A 21,401-nucleotide genomic window follows, 5' to 3' on the forward strand; every position below is an offset into this window, starting at 1 on the left:
ATTATTCCACCACTGACATTTGTATCACAACCATTACAGGAGGTACAGTTTACTATATTTTTAGAACATAAAACTCCGTTCACGGAACATGAGAAGTAGTAATAAGAAAACAAGCCTACTGCGCAAGCAGTGCCATAGCTGCCTGGTCCAATGAGTAGTCAGGTCGAAAGGAATAGTGCGGGAGAGGGAGCATCACGATGACGTTGATTGGCTGGGAGAGAGTAAAAAAAAAAAACCATGTGCAGTCAGGCTCCGCCTCTCCTGCATGACGTCACGTGCAACCTTACTTCACAGATTCCGTGAACAGAAATCTGAGTTAGTATTAACATTTTGAAATAACTGGTCTTGATTCATCCTTCTCATTATCATAAGATTATAGATAACTGTACCGAGCGAGGTGACCATGCGGTTAGGGTCACGTAGCTGTGAGCTTACATTCAGGAGATGGCGGGTTCGAATCTCACTATCGGCAGCCCTAAAGGTCATTTCCCGTGATTTCCTATTTTTACACCAGGTAAATGTTGGGGTTGTACTTTAATTAAGATCGCGGACACTACGTTCCCAATCTTAACCCTTCCCTGTCCTTCAGTGGTCGAAAACTTCCATTATTAGTGTGACGTTAAAAAAATAATCCACAGTTCTAGCCCTTAAGGCAAGCAACTCAACGTTGAAAAAATCATAAGAATATGAGCTACGAATTTTTGGTAAATAAAATATAATAAAGTATGAACATACATTCTTTATTTATTCCTAATAATTACAATCCTTTTCTTAATAATCGTTATCCGATCGATTAAATTAACAGTTTGCCTTTTTCTACCAATACGAGCGCTACTTTGAGTAAATGCATTGCTTCACTCGAGCACCACTACGAGCGCTAATGTCAGTCAATGCAGAGTTCCACTTAAGCCCTTTTCATTTTTTAAAAATAAAAAATACGCCTGAGGGAATTGAACTAAAGAACACATTACAGGAAGAACTATGTAAATAATTTAATTTGGCTAGGATTTAAATACGAAAGAAAACGAGTAAAGAAACACGCGATTTTAGACTCTTTTTTCGGAAATGCGTTCAACTCGGAAGCGATTTTCGAAATTTTGTTCTTTTAATTTGATAGAGCTATCCAAGACTCACAATTTGAAACCTTTCCGGGCCCTTTATCCCTTCAGCTTTCGGTACAATTGATGACATTGCTTAATTTGACTTTTTTCGTAGTATGGGGACCGCTGCTTTGTTTGCTGAGAGATGTTTCCAACATTACAATATCTCGTTGTAAATCGATTCTTGTCGCGACTCCAATTACCGCTTCATCGACCCACACTGAGCTGCGTGTTTTGGAACTTGGGGCAGTAGTGCGATTGCCCAAGGTCAAGCAACACAGGACTTGACAGTGTGTCACCTGGTTTTGAAGTATGCTTCTCCTTACAAGAAACTCGTCGCCCTTAAAAATTCTCCGGTGCCCCATGAAGAGACACGCCTCAAGCTACTAGCGGGAACCTACGCAGGCGCGTGGGTTACTGGACCGGGCAGAGTCTGGCCCAAACCGTGACGGTCATGTGAATTTCACCTTCCACTGAGCAGTGACCGTCACGTCTTGGATAAGATAACTAACAAGCCATGTTCAGTCCTCATCCCGAAGGCTGGTTGGATCCTCAACAGCTACACATTTAGCTGTCGCACTTGGCCTAGGCATCACTGAAGGAGCGTACTAGGGAAATAAGCAGATAGCCTCCCCTTGATTTCCCCACTGATCCAAAAGTTGTTTTTACATATCAGTCTGGCAAGCCCACTGAAATGCATGCAACAACCGACCCTATGAGCAACATCTTCACACTATTCATAACAGGGACTGGCTGCATAAGGAATGGCATTACTAGCATCGCTCGTACCTCTGTCACTTTCATATTGTCAAAGTGCACTGAAACACTGAAAACACTAGGTCTCACCAACAAAGGGTGAATCCAATAGTCCATCGGGAATAATTTTCGTCTGCAAGTACCTGCTTATTGCTTTCAGAGTAGGAGATTATTCATCACTTGGAGATATGACAGACAGCTGCAAAAACAAAGTCATCTTTGCAGAAGCTTAAATGTCCTTATAGGAGGGGAGAAGTAACAGTTCCTACTATTTGTAACGTGTGCACAAAGTGAATTCAAGTCGTTATTTTTATGTCCATCTGTGTTTTCCCCTATGAATTAACCTGATACTCATTTATGGTTGGGCCGATGACCTTGATGTTAGGCCCCTTTAAACAACAAACAAACAAACAAACAAACATTTATGGTTCTGGTGTAGGCTGAGTGAATCTCAGGGTCATGTGTTTATCTAGATGTCGATACTTATTTCTAAATTTTTATGATATTTTTATGATAAAACCACATCTGTAACACGGCCGTTACATAAGATACAGTTTACTGTATTTTAGAACACTAAACTCCGTTCATTGAACCTGAGATATGGCAGATATTTGTAATATATCATCGTTGCCAGGACAAAACCACCTATGTGAAAATATTTTTGGATATATACTGGCCCGCAGCACATACATTATGAAGAGCGAGAATGCCTTGACAATATTCACACAATAATGCACCTAAGATGACAGAACCTTACCGGAAAAAGTTCTAAGCTAAAATATTTCACATAGGAGGTTTTGTTCTGGCAGCGACGATATGTAATATTTTTAATTGATATTCCTACTTTGCTTTACGTCGCATCGACACACTTGGCGACGAATTTATAAGATTGATTGTCTTTTCATTAAAAAATAATTCTTTTTGCTAGTTGTTTTACGTCGCACCGACACAGATAGGTCTTACGGCGACGATGGAACAGGAAAGGGCTAGGAGTGGGAAGGAAGCGGCCGTGGCCTTAATTAAGGTACAGCCTGGTGTGAAAATGGGAAACCACGGAAAACCATTTTCAGGGCTGCCGACAGTGGGGTTCGAACCTACTATCTCCCGAATACTGGATACTGGCCGCACTTAAGCGACTGCAGCTATCGAGCTCGGTAAAAAAAAAGAGAATTAAAGCTTAGGACATGCCCCGTTGGGATTTCGCGACAACGTTCCCCGGCGGATGTCTGATTTTGATGGGTGAAATGTAAGACATAGTACGTAATCAATTAAATGCAGTTTTATTTACAAGTGGCCGATTTTAACTGCGGAGAGGGACGAATGGCATCGTAGTTGTCACGTCAATAATAAATAAAAATGGAACAATTAAAACCAGTTAACTGATTTTATCCTTACAGCTCTTTATTATTGACTTTTTATGAACTTCATTTTTTTCACAACGTTGTACTCAACTAAGGAACGCGATTATGCTGTTTGACTGTTTCCATTGTGTTGGTGCCTTCGTGGACCATTCTTCATTCAGCTTCTGTGTAACCATAGCAACCGTGCAGACAGTGGTATAAGGTACCGATGAGTGGTTAGACAATGTTACCTAGCAACCGTGCAGGCAGTGATGTTAGGTATGGATGGATGGTCAGACAATGTTACCTAGCAACCGTGCAGGCAGTGATGTTAGGTATGGATGGATGGACAGACAATGTTACCTAGCAACCGTGCAGGCAGTGATGTAAGGTACGGATGGATGGTCAGACAATGTTACATAGCAACCGTGCAGGCAGTGATGTAAGGTACGGATGGATGGTCAGACAATGTTACATAGCAACCGTGCAGGCAGTGATGTAAGGTACGGATGGATGGTCAGACAGTGTTACCTAGCAACCGTGCAGGCAGTGATGTAAGGTATGGATGGATGGTCAGACAATGTTACATAGCAACCGTGCAGGCAGTGATGTAAGGTATGGATGGATGGTCAGACAATGTTACCTAGCAACCGTGCAGGCAGTGATGTAAGGTACAGATGGATGGTCAGACAATGTTACATAGCAACCGTGCAGGCAGTGATGTAAGGTATGGATGGATGGTCAGACAATGTTACCTAGCAACCGTGCAGGCAGTGATGTAAGGTATGGATGGATGGTCAGACAATGTTACATAGCAACCGTGCAGGCAGTGATGTAAGGTAAGGATGGATGGTCAGACAATGTTACATAGCAACCGTGCAGGCAGTGATGTAAGGTACGGATGGATGGTCAGACAATGTTACATAGCAACCGTGCAGGCAGTGATGTAAGGTACGGATGGATGGTCAGACAATGTTACATAGCAACCGTGCAGGCAGTGATGTAAGGTACGGATGGATGGTCAGACAATGTTACATAGCAACCGTGCAGGCAGTGATGTGAGGTACGGATGGATGGTCAGACAATGTTACATAGCAACCGTGCAGGCAGTGATGTGAGGTATGGATGGATGGTCAGACAATGTTACATAGCAACCGTGCAGGCAGTGATGTAAGGTATGGATGGATGGTCAGACAATGTTACCTAGCAACCGTGCAGGCTATTTCTTATTGCTAGTGGTCATCTGAAATTATCAGCCGTTGATGGATGGCCATGACCGGGAGACATATTTATGATAATGTGATTTTCGCAAAGGGAAAGGTTTTTATTTCATGTAAGGCAACTCCTACTAAGTGGGCACAAGATCCACTCACCTGTGTGACCAGCTCTGTTGTTGGCAGCGGTGGTATTCGTTGTCGAGCGGACTCCTTCCTGTTCTGCACTGGGGTCGGTCTTCTCAGGCATGGCTCGTCTGTCGAGCCTGCACAGACGAGAGAAGGTGAACTCACTCGGCACATAATAGGGTAACAGAGGAAGCAGCAATTGTGCTATTAGCAGCTCATTGCAATGACATCTCTGAGCACTTATTTAATAGGTTCATGAGTAGAATAGGACACTCCCTGCCCCCAGATCCAGAGCACTGAAGAAAGATCCTTACTTTACAGTTTCCGGATAGTTATTTAAGTTACAAGCACCGAAAGAGAGGATTCATAAATCATTTTTTTACAAGTTGCTTTATGTCGCACTGACACAGATAGGTCTTATGGCGACGATGGGATAGGAAAGAACTAGGAGTGGGAAGGAAGCGGCCCTATCACGTAACACTGGTGAGGGTCCCATACACAGGAGCCATACTCTAGTTGGGGTCTTACCAGAGACTTACATGCCGCTCCTTTATATCCTTACTGCAACCCCTAAATACCCTCAATAACTATGTACCCTTTATTCACGTGTGAAGTGAGCCGGAATTTCTAAACGAATGCGTGAAGCACTTTAACTGTCTAACATACAATATTTACCTTCATGCTATGTCGAAAATGCTAACTATTTTTTTTTTCATAATCCCATGTATATGATGATGCAGAAATTGACAACGCAGTGGAGGAAGTTGTGAATACAATCAAAGGGGTATTTTTTAATTCTACCTCTTCTTCAATTTTCAACACGGACCACGAAGTATTTAAGTGAGAAACGCGGTCCAAACGGACCCTGTCTTTTGTTGGTGAAAGACTCAAGCACACTGTTGAACAACTATCAGTTAGGGGGCGCACTAACTCACTAGAGTAGAACGCAGCCCGGAAGTCGGTTTGAAGAGGGTTGCGCAGTAACATTCGCGCGCTTTGTAGTATGACGTGCTTTCCGCTGAGCCAGTTGAATCATTTCAGTAAGAGGTGCCTGTTTGTGCGGGTCACGAGTGAATGTTTCGAGTATTATTTGTAAATATCATAATCAACGAATTTAGGGAACTATTTGCGTGTGTACGATAGATCCAGGAAGAGCAAAAAGACAAGTATTCCGTCGACAGGCGAGGGAAATAGTATTTAAAGTTTATTTGTATTTGGTAAGCATGCAGCAGCAGGCGTTCATAGGCGGAGAAGGTGAGGAACGCCATGTTGCCACGCTTCAAAAGAAGACAGCACTCGCATGTGGTATCAGCCTGCGAACAATACAGAGGATAAAACAAGCTTCGGAAATAAAAATAATGCGGTGTTCAGGTCACCAGAGAAGAAACCTTAGAGGAATAAGCCAGTGACGGTCCTCGATGATTTCAATGAAAATGTTCTGCGTACAACAATATTTGATATGTATAAAAACGGCGAATATCCTAAGGCATTGAAACTGGACCGTCCATTTACCTTCCTTAATATCTCGAAAATTTTCCTCAACACTTTCGCGAGTTTTGATGTTAAAAATTGATTTGGACTTTCAGGAAACGTTTAAGCCCACAGAAAATATAGGTCATCGCTTTGGAATTAAAGATATAACTGGATGAAAAAATATTTACACATACATGCTGTTATGAGTAGGCAAATTGGCATCACCGCACCTCATACTTCTGTCTCTCTCTGCGCAACGAAACCGCCTTCCGGGCTGCCTTCTACTCTAATGTACGATAACACCTACGAACGGAATGGACGGTTACTTATTGCCAAAAATTATTTATTGTGTTTCAGGAGCCTGCAGGAAGCTTCGGCCCAATAGTTTTGAAAACTATGTTTAAATATGATGATATTATCGCAGCTAGAAATCGTGGAAAATGGAAAAAGGTACAATTAAGACTTTGGATTATAAAAGCCTTCTTCCTGTATTGAGATAACAGTGTTGTGCTCTGATTCTTGATTTCTGGACAGCATATACTGATACAGCTTGTCTCCAGGATTTTCCACCAGTAAAAACCACCGAGTTACTTCAAATTACTCCACGTACCACTGGAAGAATTCAACCCCTGACAAGTTCTTATTCCAATAATGGAAATATTTATGCCACAGCTCAGGATGTCTCGTCAGACATCAACGTTGAACTTTACCATAGAGACACTATTCTTAAGTACAGTCTTTCATTTATTTTCAGAAGTACGTACCCCCGGAGTCGTGCAGGCTTGAGGCGCTGCCGGCGATAGGTTCAAGTATACGACGTCCGCGGTGTTGTGATGGTGTCAGCACTCTAGGAGACATGGCAGGAGATGGTGGCGGCCACGACTGGTTCATCTTCTCACTCTGCGCCTTGCTAGGTGGCGGTATGCCTCCTCCTCCTCCTCCTATAGACAGACAAAGTATACATCAGTACACCAAGAATTACGACATCACCTTCGTAGACAGTGATCTATTGTCGGATATCGAAGAATATAATAAACATCATTAGATCATCGATCGAGACAATAATTGCTTAACATACTTCAGACCGATACTTTCAGTTACTTAGGATCTAGAAAAAATAGAACAACAATTGGATAACGATCAGTATGGCTTTAGAACATAGAAAGGAACTAGGGAGGCTATATTAGTATTACAGCAAATTCTGGAATGAAGGATAGAAGTCAACAGGAAAACATATGTAGCATTTATTGACTTGGCAAAAGACTTTGATAATGTTAAGTGGAAATTTATTTTTCAAGTAATGAGGAGGTGGAACTTGACTGGAAAGACAGGCGCCTTATTCTGAATCTACATAAAGATGAAACCACGGAAGTTAATATTAATGGTACTATAAGAGAAGAAAAAATTAGAAGAGGAGTACGGCAAGGCTGCCCACTGTCACCATATCTCTTTAACCTGTTTATAGAAAATGCCGTTAGAGAAATGAAAGAGGATACTAAAGGAGTGATTATTTTTGCTATTTGATTTAAGTCGTACCGACACAGATGTGTTATGGCGACGATGGGACAGGAAAGGCCTAGGGGTGGGAAGAAAGCGGCCGTGGCCTTAATTAAGGTACAGTCCCAGCATTTTCCTGGTGTGAAAACGGGAAACCACGGAAAACCATCTTCAGGGCTGCCGACAGTGGAGTTCGAACCCACTATCTTCCGGATACGAGCTCACAGCTGCGCGGTCCTAACCGCACGGCCAACTCATACAACTTACTTCAGCAACATTCTCAAGGAATGGACAATTCAAACCGCATGTAATATACAACCATATCATACAAAACTGCCTTCCTAATTTTTATCCTGGTAGTGGACACAAGGTAAGAAGTATTCCTGTCCTAGGAGTTAGCTGCTGAAGATGGTTGAATATAATTGGTTGAAAGAGATCTATCATAAAAATCAGTACAAAGTCATTATGATTCATTGTTAATTCTTGTTACAATATAATATACATTAGTGTTGAATGTATGAATGTCACCTTCTGCCAAACTCTTATTGTTACTGCTTATGAATTGTTCTGAAACATTGTTTGGATCTTGTTAAGAAAAGGCTAGGAAAACAACAGATAGGGAATCTGCCACCTGGGTGACTGCCCTAAATGCAGATTGGTATTGATTGATTGATTGATAACTCATCCGGTGGGTGAATTTTAATGGTATTCAGGTGTACAGCATCCGCTTTGCAGATTATATTGCTCTCTTAGCTAATTCTGAAAAAAGGATGTGAGTAAGATACTGAGAACATTAAACAAATCCTTTAAAAAAATTAAACTGAAAGTAAATATAAAGAAAACAAGATTCATGATAGTAGACAAAATGAAGCCTACAGATGGAAAAGACTTACAATTCAATAACACACCTGATGGAAAAAGTCACAGAATTCTCCAATTTAGGTAGTGTAATAACCTCTGAAACACACCCCTTTCAGAAATCAAGAATAGTGGCAGCAAAACAAGCCTTCCAAAATAAGAACACTTACTGCTAAACAGCCATCTCAATTTGGAGACCAGAAAATCATTTCTCAAGACTTTTGTTTGGAGTGTGCTACTGTATGGGTGCGAAACATGGACATTAGCGAAACTCAAAGAAACAAAACTTGAGACTGCTGAAATGTGGTTTTGGATGGATAAAAAACAAACGACCTTGCTTTAAGGAACGTAAAAGAGAATCCATGTTTATTGAATTCAATAAAGAAGAGGAACACAAATTTCCTTGGACTCGTACTGAGACACGATTCTGTTCTCCAAACAATCATTGAAGGTAAAGTACCGGAAAAGAGGATGTCATACGTCACGAACTCCATCGGTGAACTGGCATGTGGTTCATACAACAACATGAAGAGGCTAGCAGAAGATCTTTAGATGTAACTACAGCGACAAGGAAATTGCCTTTAGTAGATGAAGATGATGAGGATCTCATTTATGCAGTAACGCGAACATTAACGCTGAAGTGCGAGAAAGGATAAATACTGGATCGATGCGATGGAAGGAGGTAACGGGAGTGCTCTGTGACAAGAGAATGCCGGACGATATGCCTGAAGTCGAAAATATACCGTTGTTCGTCCAGTCGCTATTCATGGAGCTAAGTGAGATGAGTAGAGCCCCAACTTCACGTTATGGAGATGCGTATGTAGTGTTAGTCAATGGGGATCTCTTGACTTGACCACATTACAAACGCCTCTATTTGGAGGAAGATTGGCATCGCTCCGATAAATGAGAAAATGTGTCAGAGACGTCTTCAATGGTATGGCCACATCTTGCGCACAGCGCCTCACATCGTCACCAATACTGACTACCATCTTAATGTCAGTAGACTCGACCAATTGGAAGGCCAATACAACGATGGAAGGATGCCATTAACGCAGACATAATATCACTCCACTACAGTGTAATGACGTTACTTGATCCTTCACGCAGACCCTGAACCAATAGGATATGCGCTTAGAAGAAGATTAATACACTGTGCATGATAATTTTGGACAAATCTGACCGACTTCCAGGATGGCTGAGGTGGAAATCGAACCCCCTCTACTCACTTCAAAGAGTCTTGTACCTGAGAAAGTTCATATAGAAATTTGAGAGGAAGCCTGGTGTAGCTCAAACGGAACTGCGTGGAAGCCTCCATCACCGGCTATCAGCTTAGATGGACTGGGCATGTCTGCCGTTTGAGCTACACCAGGCTTCCTCTCAAATTTCTATATGAACTTTCTCAGGTACAAGATTCCTTGAAGTGTTGTAAAGACCAGCTTATACAAACCATGAAGGTCACAGATATCAAGAATCAAAACTAGGACACACTTTGGCAAGGATCGCTTGCTTTGGGTCGAACCATCTCTACTGCTGTTGAATTATTTGGGTAAGAAAGTCGCGAGCATGAACAGTCTAACCGTGTGAAACGGATGTTCCATCATGTCCAGGGTCGTCTTCCCGTATCTATCTCCTACAGCCTGTATGGAGGCATGTTTTATGATAGAATTAGCTTGGCCAATCAACGGAAGTTGAAATATAAACAGAGTTGAGTGAAATTATATTGTAAGCAAGAGAAGTTTTATACCTGGTAACGAGTAAAAGCCGACTGCCATGGTGAGAAAGGGAGAGACTTCTTTTTCTTATTCCGATTCTGCTAAAAAAAATTTCCACATCTGTGGGTTCGCAAACTGTGTTGCAAATAAGGATCTGACCATGTTTTACGACCGGATGCCCTTCCTGACTCCAACCTTATTTGGAGGTGTGTGTTTACTATTGCGTGTTTCTGTGGTGGTTGGTCTTGTGTGATGCGTTGTCGTAATATGAAGAGGAAAGTGTTGGGACAAACACAATTTCCCAGTCCCTGAGCTAAAATAATTAATCAGCCGTGATTAAAATCTTCGGCCGACCGGGAAGAGAACCCGGGACCCTCTGAACTGAAGGCCTCAACGCTGACCATTCAACCAATGAGTGGGACGATGGAGACGGGAGAGTGTGTGATGAAAATTCGGGTGAACGAAGATATGATCATAGACATAGCTGACAAAGAGTCATGCCATATTATATCTTGCTCTACACGTTGTAGAATTTTTCCATATAATTATGTGATGATTCTTGTTGTTTAAAGGGCCCTAACATCTAGGTCATTGGCCCTTTCCACATGTGTATACGAAAGATTTCAGTTATGGAACTTAGTGGTTGCGAGCTTGTATCAGGGACGAAAAATGTCGGAATTTATTTCTCTTACCAATTTGATATGCAATATTATGTGTCAGACATAAATGTAATTAATGCAATATATTACAATCTATTGGCTTTCGCAGACGACCTAGCAATACTAACGGACAGTGAAATCACAGCAATCAAACACATAGAAGTCCTCCAGGAATGTGTTGAACAAAGTTGAGCTAAGTATTTCATTTGAGAAAACTAAGTTCGTACTAGATTCAACATTCAGAAAATAAACACAAAATGTGGACAAACTTCAAATACCTTGGTGAAAACAAACAGTGTAAGAAAAGTTAGCTCAAAAAGTTCGCCTACAAAATCTCAAGAGAGCGTGCTGGAGAACATGCGACATTTACAACAAAAAATGCATGTCCACAAACACAAAGTCAGGCACTACAAAACTGTGATCAAACATGAAGTCCTATACGCGAGTGAATCGGATGTTCTACTTGGTGTAATTTGTCGGTAATCGTTGCGTGATTCAGATGTTATGTCAGAGGTTTAAATAAGACATTTTCAGCAATGAATTCATTTAATACATTTTTAGAGTCTTTTTACCGGGCGATGTATATTTCCATATTTTCCTGAATGTTGAGTTCTAATCAATAATATATTTTGTACCGGGCGGTACACCTCCACGCCGCTAGTTCAAATATTGCGCCAGTTGAAACTCCTCTACAGGAGAAAGCCTGAACTATAAAAAACTGTATTAACTCAACAGTTTCTCCGAAGATGGCTCTGTGTGAATTATGATGTGTTTTTGTTTGTAATTCATCAAGAAGTGTGGACGTTCTCTACCAGATTTCTCTACTAAAAACTATGATTACGCACTCTGGTGCGAAGGAATGAACTTTCTTGAACAAATTTTGTATTCTTAAGTTTTGTCTTTACTACATTTTGTTCTTTTATTTTTTGGGTTGGCAATATTAATCTTTCTGTCCGCCAGTTTTGAACTCAGCCAATCCCGAATTTATTTAATTAATTTTTGACCAATAGTGTATGTCTTCTTCGATATGGATATGTAGCTCTAAGCTATCCAATAAAGTTGAGGGGGTGTGTCTATTCATTCTTGAAAGGTCTCGAATTTTCCACGAGGGTATAAAAACTGCTGATTTTCTTGTCTCGAGGCCACTTCAGTAACATCTAACTTAGTGTGTGGATATGTAGCAGGGGGCGGGAAGCGCCTCTTTCTTCAAGCAGCAGCTCTTCAACAAGGTAATGGCCTGTTAACATCTTTATTTCTCGCTAGCTCAGCAGTTTAACTCTCGGGGAGGGTTCGAAACCTTTTAATATGTAACCTGCCACTTTAAAATGTAAATTCCTCTTATGTCTATGTAAAAACTACAAATATCTTTTACTGTAAAGCGGGGATAGAGAGTGCTGTACCCTCTCGAGCTCCCCTTCATTTTTGAAATTGAGGTGACTACGTTTTCATAACCGTTTCTTCTCTTCCTTAATGTATTAAAGTTTTCTCATACGGGTCACCTCCCTAGCTTGGGACTAGCCCCTGTGTATCGGCCTAGAGCCACTTAGGTTTTAAAAGTGTATTTGGAGTGGAAGTTCACGCCTCCAGTCCTCTCTGTAATTTGGGCCAGTAACTTTACCTGTTGTTTTATTTTCATTGCGAAGGCCCTGTAGGTTGGGTATTAAATACCTATGTTTCTTTGTGTGCCTTGAGGGCAGATAGAAGTAAAATTCGTTGTGGCCTTTGATAGGCTTGAACTTTGACAGCGGGTCTGCTCTTTCCTAAATTTGATTTCTGTGTGCTTCTAGGAGGCTTAACATTGTAATTTGGAGCAAGTGCTCCTTGGCATGACGGGGTTTTCTGCCCCTTTGTTCAATTTTGTACCTTGGTAAAGTTGGGCTAATAGCTCAAGGATTGTGATTGTGGGGCTCGAAGGCCAGACCTTGTAATAATCCTCTAACACTTGTAATTTTTCTGTATTTGATTTTTGGCTTGTTGTTGACTTGTTAAGTTTTCAAATTCTATGTTACCATTGTTAAGTTTTGAAAATATAACCTTGTTGAAATTTTAATTCATCTTTCGAACTTCTGCAGTTGAGACCTATTCCAGCCCGTACCTTCTTTCACCTCTGCCTTCCACGGATAACTCCGTAACATATTTCAAAAACATTCAAAATGGGATTTTTAGCGTATTGAGGTTTTTATTAACTGTAAAACAGAATTATGTAGAAAAGAGTAAATTATTTCACAAATTGAGCGTTTTATAATCCATTAATACACATGAAGTGCTACCAAAGGACATGCCCACTTTCGCAGAGGCTTATACCTAAATCTGTTACTGGTGGTGATGGTGATGGTGATTATTGTTTTAAGAGGAAGTACAACTAGGTAACGATCCTCTATATAACACTAATCGGAGAGAAGAAAAAATTAGGGGTCCGACACTTCGAAAAATGAAGGTATCGGCCCAACAAAGACAAGGGCCACGAAGAGCATGAAAATGAAGGACTCCTTAGGCCTAGAGTGCTCTAATACCATCGGGGTAGGAAAAGAACAAGAGTTGATCAGGAGAGGTCGGATAAGATAGATGAAAGTGAGGAGCCTAGCACAAGTAAGTGGAAGCAGTACCAGAACTCAGCGGAGTGCCCCGTGGTCGCCAACCCACACTCCCAAGTTGAGAGCCCCTGGGGTCGCTTTTAGTCACCTCTTACGACAGGCAGGGGATACCATGGTTGTTATTCTACCACCCCCAACCACAGGGGGTCCTACTCGTTGTCTGAATGGTTAGCATACTGGCCTTCGGTTCAAAGGGTCCTAGGTTCGATTCCCGGCCGGGTCGGGGATTTTAACCTTCATTGGTTAATTCTAATGACTAGGGGCTGGTTATTTGTGCTGTCTCCAACATCCCTGCAACTCACACACCACAAATAGCACTATCCTCCACCACAATAACACGCAGTTACCTACACATAGCAGATGTCGCCCACCCTCATCGGAGGATCTGCCTTGCAAGGGCTGCACCCGGCTAGAAATAGCCACACGAAATTAAATTAACCCACAGCTGGAGGTCTATTACTAGTAGATTATGAGAGCTAGATTTCTGAACGCACCCGCCTCTTACTGAGAAAGTAAAAACCTTTGAGTTGGTCATACTGTAACTGGAAAAGTTAGATCGTATTGGTCATATACAGAAGAGTTTGAGCTAAAATCTCCACAAATTATTCAAGAATGATCTAAGAGGAAAAATGTTCGACAACCACTGCCGGGTTTCGAGGCGAGACCTTGGCACCCGGAGGTTGTCAATCAATCAATCAATCAATCAATCAATCAATCAATCAATCAATCAATCAATCAATCAATCAATCAATCAATCAATCAATCAATCAATCAATCAATCAATCAATCAATCAATCAATCAATCAATCAATTGTATCCCCCGACCCAAAGTCTCACGCTCCAGGACACTCTCCAGGTGGGATCCCTCGCTGAATTCGAGGGAAAAACGAACCATGGAGGGTAAAAAGTTTAAGAAAGAAAGAAAGAAAGAAAGAAAGAAAGAAAGAAAGAAAGAAAGAAAGAATTAATGAATGGATGGATTAATTAATTAATTAATTAATTAATTAATAATAGCAGGTCTGAGTGGCTCAGACGGTTGAGGCGCTGACCTTCAGACATCAACTTGCGTTGCTCAAATAAGTCATCTTCGTGTCAGTATATTTACTGGCACTTAAGAGAACTTCTCTGGGACTAAATTCCGTCAAATCGGCGTCTCCGAAAACCGTAAAAGTAGTTAGTGGGACGTAAGGCCAATAACATTAGTAATCTTTCTTTCTTTCTTTCTTTCTTTCTTAATCTGCTTGCTCTTCAGGGTTGGTTTTTCCCTCGAACTCAGCGAGGATAATAATAATAATAATAATAATAATAATAATAATAATAATAATAATAATAATAATAATAACACCCGAATTATTATTATTATTATTATTATTATTATTATTATTATTATTATTATTATTATTATTATTATTATTATTATTATTATTATTATTATTATAACGTCGCTCACTAGAAACTCAGATTCGGAGTAAGAAAGAAGCTCTTTTCGGGGGCACCCCCAATGCAGGTGAGTTGCATATGCCATATGCCATTCTAACCACGTACCAGACACCGTTCCGTTCTTAAATCTCTGGCAGTACTGGGAAATGAAACCCGGCCCCCGAGGATGGGAGCTAATATCGCTAACCGTTATGCTACGGAGGCGGATAGATCCGAACTTCAAATCCGACAGACATGTTCAGAATTTTGTAGGGGAAAATGAAATGAAATGGCGTTTGGCTTTTAGTGCCGGGAGGTCTTTAAATTTGACCCCCGTAGGAGACCTGCAAGTCATGATGAGGGTGAAATGATGATGAAGACGACACATACACCCACCCCCCGTGCCAGCGAAATTAACCAATTATGGTTGAAATTCCCAACCCTGCCGGGAATCGAACCCGGAACCCCTTTGACCAAAGGCCTGCACACTAACCATTTAGCCGTGGAGCCGGATTTTGCTGGGGAGAAAAGAGTGTATTCTGCAGTCCATGTCGGCATGTAAAATATTAGGGTACACAGTGTTTACCTAACACACTTAATTAAAATCACCAATAGTTCATCCAGTAAGGTATCGGCAACTCTGCCGTCTGATAGATTAAAGCTGAAGGTCGAAACTGACACGCAGGCAGCCAAATAGCTCCAAAGCAAACTATCTGGAAATATTATTATTATTATTATTATTATTATTATTATTATTATTATTATTATTATTATCATTATTATTTAATAATAATTAATGTTATTTGCTTTACGTCCCATTTACTACTTTTAGGTGCCGGAATTTAGTTCCGCAGGAGTTCTTTTACGTGCCAGTAAATCTACCGACACGGAGCTGTCGTATTTGAACACCTTCAAATACCACCGGACTGAGCCAGGATCGAACCTGCCAAGTTGGGGTCAGAAGACCAGCGCCTTAACTGTCTGAGCCACTCTGTCCGGCATTATTATTATTATTATTATTATTATTATTATTATTATTATTATTATTATTATTATTATTATAATACAATGTCCTTTACGTCGCAGGAAAGCGCTAGGACTGGGAAGGAAGCGACTGTTCCAGAATTTGTCTGTTGTGAAAATGGGAAACTACGGAAATCTATCTTCAGGTCTGCTGAAAGTCGAGCTCAAACCCACTGTCTTCCGAATGCAAGCTAATAGTTACGTGACTCAAACTACTCAGCCACTTGTTCGGCATTATTATTATTATTATTATTATTATTATTATTATTATTTTTATTAAAACAGTAGTAAACAGCTATTGGAATTTGAATGACCGTCGCATCAGTGACAACAGTGGAATCTCAGACTACCTGAATTTTACATAGCGACATAGTTCAGTGTATTTTAACTAGGTATTTCTAGCGGTGGCTTCTAGTGCCACCTAGTGTACCGAAGTATAATTAACTTGATTGAGAATATTCATGTTTTGAGGTTTGGTAACTTGATCCTCCTTCAGTTGTTTTTGACTTATTCTGACGTTGTCACCGCTGTGTGTAACTTTGATCTACCAATCAAATTTCCGTCTGACGACATAATGATCCACCAATCAGATGGGTTGATTGCGTCATTGTTCTAGAACTGTGAGTTTTGGACCTAAGGTGTCAATCGTCAGCGGGACGGTAAGAGTGTTAGATTAACGGAGAAGGTCTTCTCCGGGAGGTGTTGAAGAGGGGGCTGGCTTAATGTAAAGAAGAACTTTATGTAAGTATGTTAAGTTTAACTACGTGTGGTAAAGGGAATATTCTAGCGTTCTCCTTCAACATGTAACGGTTAGGTGGATCTGCGTTTGCTAAATTTAATGTAGGGTTTTCTTCTTATGTGTTAGGACTTAAAATGTAGGTTTTCTAGGTAATATTCGGCATTAAAATAATAACCCCACATGGGGACCTTGTAAAAGGTAAGTACGCACGAGTGTGTACCCTCGTTTCCGCTATTGAATTTGTTTTATGGTGACTAACTTTTCTACTTTTCAAACTTTTATACCCTGTTCTCTCTTAACCAGTCACAAAGTAGCATGGCTTATCCTCTGTGTCATTGAGTTTTTTCTTGTGTTTTGAACTAGGAATGCTTGAGGTAATTCAGCCTCCATTTTCATGTTTGGTTCTCGGCCTTAGTATTGTGCTGGAGTAACTAGAGGCATTTGACGTAAGGACATTTCTGTAATTTTAAGCACGGGTCCCCATACTATGAAAAACGTACATTTAAGCAATTTCCTCAATTTTGCCGAAAGTTGAAAGGCTGAAGGTCCCGGAAAGGTTTCAAATTGCGAGTCTTGGATAGCTCTATCCAACTAAAAAAAATCGAAAATCACTTCCGGTCTAAATGAAGTTCCGGAAAATCAGCCTAAACTCGCTTGTTTCTTTACCCGTTTTCTTTTTTATTCAAATTCTAGCCAAATTAACTTATTAACGTAATTCTTTTTGAAATGTGTTCCTTGGTTCAATACCCTCAGATGTTTTTTATTTTTTTTAAATGTCCGCACCGAATGTCGTTACAAGGGCTTAAGTGAAACTCTGCATTTAGTCACATTAGGCCTAGCGCTCGTAGTGATAGAAAAGGGCAAAATGCTAACCTAACCGACCGGATAACGATGATTAAGAAAAGTATTGTCATTTTTAGGTATAAAGAATAAGGAATATCTTCTCATACTTTATTACATTTTATTTACCTAAGATTCGTAGCTCATATCCCTAGGATGTTTTCAACATTGAGTTACTTGCCTGAACGGCTGGAACTGTAGATTGAAAACTAGCAGCCAAAGAAGGCATTGCAATGTTCAACTGTAAATAAAATTGTTACTTGAAGCTCAAGGTTCAAGGCCCTCCTGATGTAATGTACCTTTAAATTTGAGGACTCGGTCCCCCTTTCTGTAGATACTGTGTCCTCTTCTCTAGAACAGTATAATATTCTGCAATTCCTCTACTACGGGACAGTTTGTAGAGGCTATTGCCCCACTAAATCACCAATCTTGACTCTAAGTCTGGTTCAGATTGGCAGTCCTTTCTCCCCTGTTGGTAAATTAAACAAGCATCTAAGCTTCCCCGTTATTTCATGTTAATTCTTGTGAATTATGTTGTCTTGAAGAACGCATCAAGTAAGAAAATAAAGAAAATTCATTTCGGTAGACTTTGTTGTCAAAATTCAATCTTTGTTTCTAAGTTTGTCAAGCCATTGACGCCTCACATTTCTTTCCCTCTCTGCATACTTAAAGTTCCGTAACAATTATTATTATTATTATTATTATTATTATTATTATTATTATTATTATTATTATTATTATTATTATTATTATTTTGTAAAGCCACTCAAGTATCAGAGGAGCCAACATCCCACGTAAGCAACGGTTTTGTGAACAGTGAGTGAAATGTGGGTGCAGAGATCCACCAAAACCACACAGTGTTGGTGCCAGTGGTCACGCATCTTACCAGGACACTGTTTCACGGTCAACCCTGAAGTTTCCACTTGGTCCCTGCACCAGCACACCAGGAGTTGTCCTTGAGTAACGGGCTTCAGAGCAATTTGAGGTTCATCATCTTTCCGGCCGGTTTTCTCGATCTCAACCAACTGGACTACAAGCCATGGTCGCTGCTTGGGGCCATTGCCTGTAAAATGAGGTACCCCAGATTCGTCAGCATCGGTTTTTTCTACCTCAGTAGCCAGGTACAGTATGTTGTACTTTATTTTAAATGCTATCTGATGTACCCGTGCTTCGCTACGGAATTCTAAATTGCATCCAGATTTCTATATGAATTATTGTACACGCTGTGAAAACGATTTTATTAAATTACATAGCTCTTAGCGTTACTGGAGAAACACGACGGGAAGGTCGCCATATGTCGTTTCTTATGTGAGGACCTTTGAAGGAAGTTTTCATTGTATTGCTAGTCACAATCGTTGAGGAGTTTTCATTATAATGGGAGGTACCCTTGCCTTCTGCCAGTCTCAACTGAGTTGGGCATTTTCTATTATAATGGATAAAGGTAATCATTAGAGAGTCAACAAAATCGAAGGAGAGAACAAAAGAAGACAATACACCAAGGCTAATTCCAACTAAAATAAAAATAATGACGTCAGCATTCTTGTCAGGATACACTATTAACAGACTGGAATGTCACGGTTAAAAGCAATGCTCTCATACGAAATGAAGCACTCTGGATAATATCCAGAATTGTCTGGTATTATCATTCACTTCTCCTGAAGCTCTCAAAGTACAACATTGTCAAAATAATATGGGTACCAGGGCATGCAGGTATAGAAGGAAATGAAAAGGCAGATAAACTGGCCAGGAAAGGGGCAGAAACACATTTTGTAGGCCCAGAACCTGTATGCGGGATTTCCTATGGACAAGCCCGACAATGCATAAGAAAATGGGTAAAAATAAATAAATGGAGAACTGGAAAAGTACTCCAGGATGCAGGCTTGCAAACGAACTGATAAAAGGACCAAACAAGAAACATACTAAAGAAGTGTTGAAACTCAACAGAGAAAATACAAGATGGGTAGTAGGACTTTAGACAAGACACTGCCATCTGAAAAAACACCTACATAGAATTGAAGTAATAAGAGACAACATATGTAGGAAATGCAATGAAGCAGAGGAATCAGCTGAACACATACTTTTCGAATGTGAGGCGTTGGGTAGAATTAGACTCTCCACTCTAGGACTACCAGGTGAAGAAAGAGAAAACATCCAAGAAGACCCAATAAGAACAACCTGCAGCTTTGTGAAGCGAGCAGGTATATCTAGGTGGGAATGAAGGAAAAAGATGGTAGCAAAATATCTTAGAGGTCAACGCTAATTAGGAACTAATATTTAGAGGCCCCATGAAGAAAATAATAATAATAATAATAATAATAATAATAATAATAATAATAATAATAATAATAATAATAATAAAAATAATAATAATAACTACCCAGTTACTTCCCGCCAATATTTAGGCAGGCTCTTCTACTCGGGTAGCTAACTCCCTTATCTCACGCGACACGCAGAAATAATGCATGGGTCGGACATGAGTGGCAGCAGTAGAGACAAAGCACATCACAATAAACAATGGCAGATGCAATGTTATTGTTGATTAATTTTATGGGCTTTCAATATTGTATGTCTTGACATTTACTTTTCTTCCGACGCTCTGAAATCAGAGCATCCAATATAGAGGGAGTCCTTCCTGCTTTCATGACTTCCACTCGTCTTATTTTTCAAGCGGTCATTCCTTCATGACTGTTTTCTCATTTTGATAGTCATCTTCACAATTAAGACAATCACCACCATCGCCAGTTAACACGATTGAACATCATCTCTTTGTTAACTGTGTTCGGTGTTGATATGGACTATACAAAAAGTTATCTGAGAATTGAAGGTTAGGCCTTCCCCTGAACTACCATTTCACCCATTTATAGTCTGCACTGTAGTGCCTTATTCCCGAATTTACATACCGATTTTTGTTAAGTTCTGTCGAGCCGTTTTCGTGTAGCTCGGGGTTGGTATGGATTACGTAACAAAAGTGTAAATCATGAATATCTCGTTTACTGTATCCGGTACGGCAAAAATGTATAGGACGTGAATGATTTAAAATGGTATTTTCTATACCTTCGGTTATGTAATATTTATCGATGGAACTACAAATAACATAGATATTTGAGAATTACATGATACGTTTTCCCTAAACTACCACTTCACCCAGAGTGATTACAATTATTTATAGCCTAGATTGTAGAGCCTTATTCTCTGACTTTGCATACCGATTTTCGTTAAATTCTGTCTAGCCATTTTCTAGTGATGCGCGTACAGACAGACAGACAGACAGACAGACAGACAGACAGACAGACAGACAGACAGACAGACAGACAGACAGACAGACAGACAGACAGACAGACAGACAGACAGACAGACAGACAGACAGACAGACAGACAGACAGACAGACAGACAGACAGACAGACAGACAGACAGACAGACAGACAGACAAGGCCTGTTTTTCATTTTTTATTTACAAATTGTATAACAATAAATTATCTTCGAATTAAGACTCGAAGACACTTACAGACACTCGAAGTGCACCTGCAGTATGATTCGAGTGCATCTTATTGGTATGTTATTTTCTGTTTCTACATTGGTTGTTCCCCCTCCTGTTCCTTCCCCTTCCCTTCTCAAACGTAGTCTTGGTGGCTGGTTGTGTCCAGCGGTTGAGAATCATGTATGATCAGATGATGAACTTAGTGATTCCTTTCGAACCCGAGGCTGCTTGGTTGCGAGCATCGGAGTGTAAGTCGTGAGTGTATGTTGAGTGAAAGGTTAACCCTAGAAGTGCCGAGTGTTTTTCCCTAAATGCCAGCCATTTTCGCATGTATTACACATTTATGTTTTAACAAATGAAAGCACGTTTAAATGCAGAAACTTTAGGCATGCAGCACACCATATTACTCAGAAAGCTGTATTTAAGATGCTTGTATAAGTATTAAATCATTCACTTGTTTATCTGACTCGTATCAGGCGATCAAAAATTTGGAAAACTAGAAAAAAAAGTTTTTCATATTTTCAAGTTCACCATTAGTAATAAATAACTACTCATTTAAAAAAATCACT

The 21,401-nt window shown here is 40.3% G+C and overlaps 1 protein-coding gene across 1 annotated transcript in view; it reads right to left on the reverse strand.

Moving 5' to 3' along the window:
- Positions 1–21,401, reverse strand: part of LOC136880850 (TOG array regulator of axonemal microtubules protein 1) — a 437,167-nt gene that overhangs the window by 163,942 nt on the left and 251,824 nt on the right. Inside the window, exons 13-14 of the mRNA XM_068229140.1 lie at positions 6,777–6,950; positions 4,570–4,676 (exon numbers count right to left, since the gene is read on the reverse strand). Of these exons, the coding sequence (XP_068085241.1) occupies positions 4,570–4,676; positions 6,777–6,950 (281 nt within the window). The remainder of the gene's footprint in view (positions 1–4,569; positions 4,677–6,776; positions 6,951–21,401) is intronic.

The sequence above is a fragment of the Anabrus simplex genome, chromosome 9, assembly GCF_040414725.1.
Source record: "Anabrus simplex isolate iqAnaSimp1 chromosome 9, ASM4041472v1, whole genome shotgun sequence".
Lineage (NCBI taxonomy): Eukaryota > Metazoa > Arthropoda > Insecta > Orthoptera > Tettigoniidae > Anabrus > Anabrus simplex.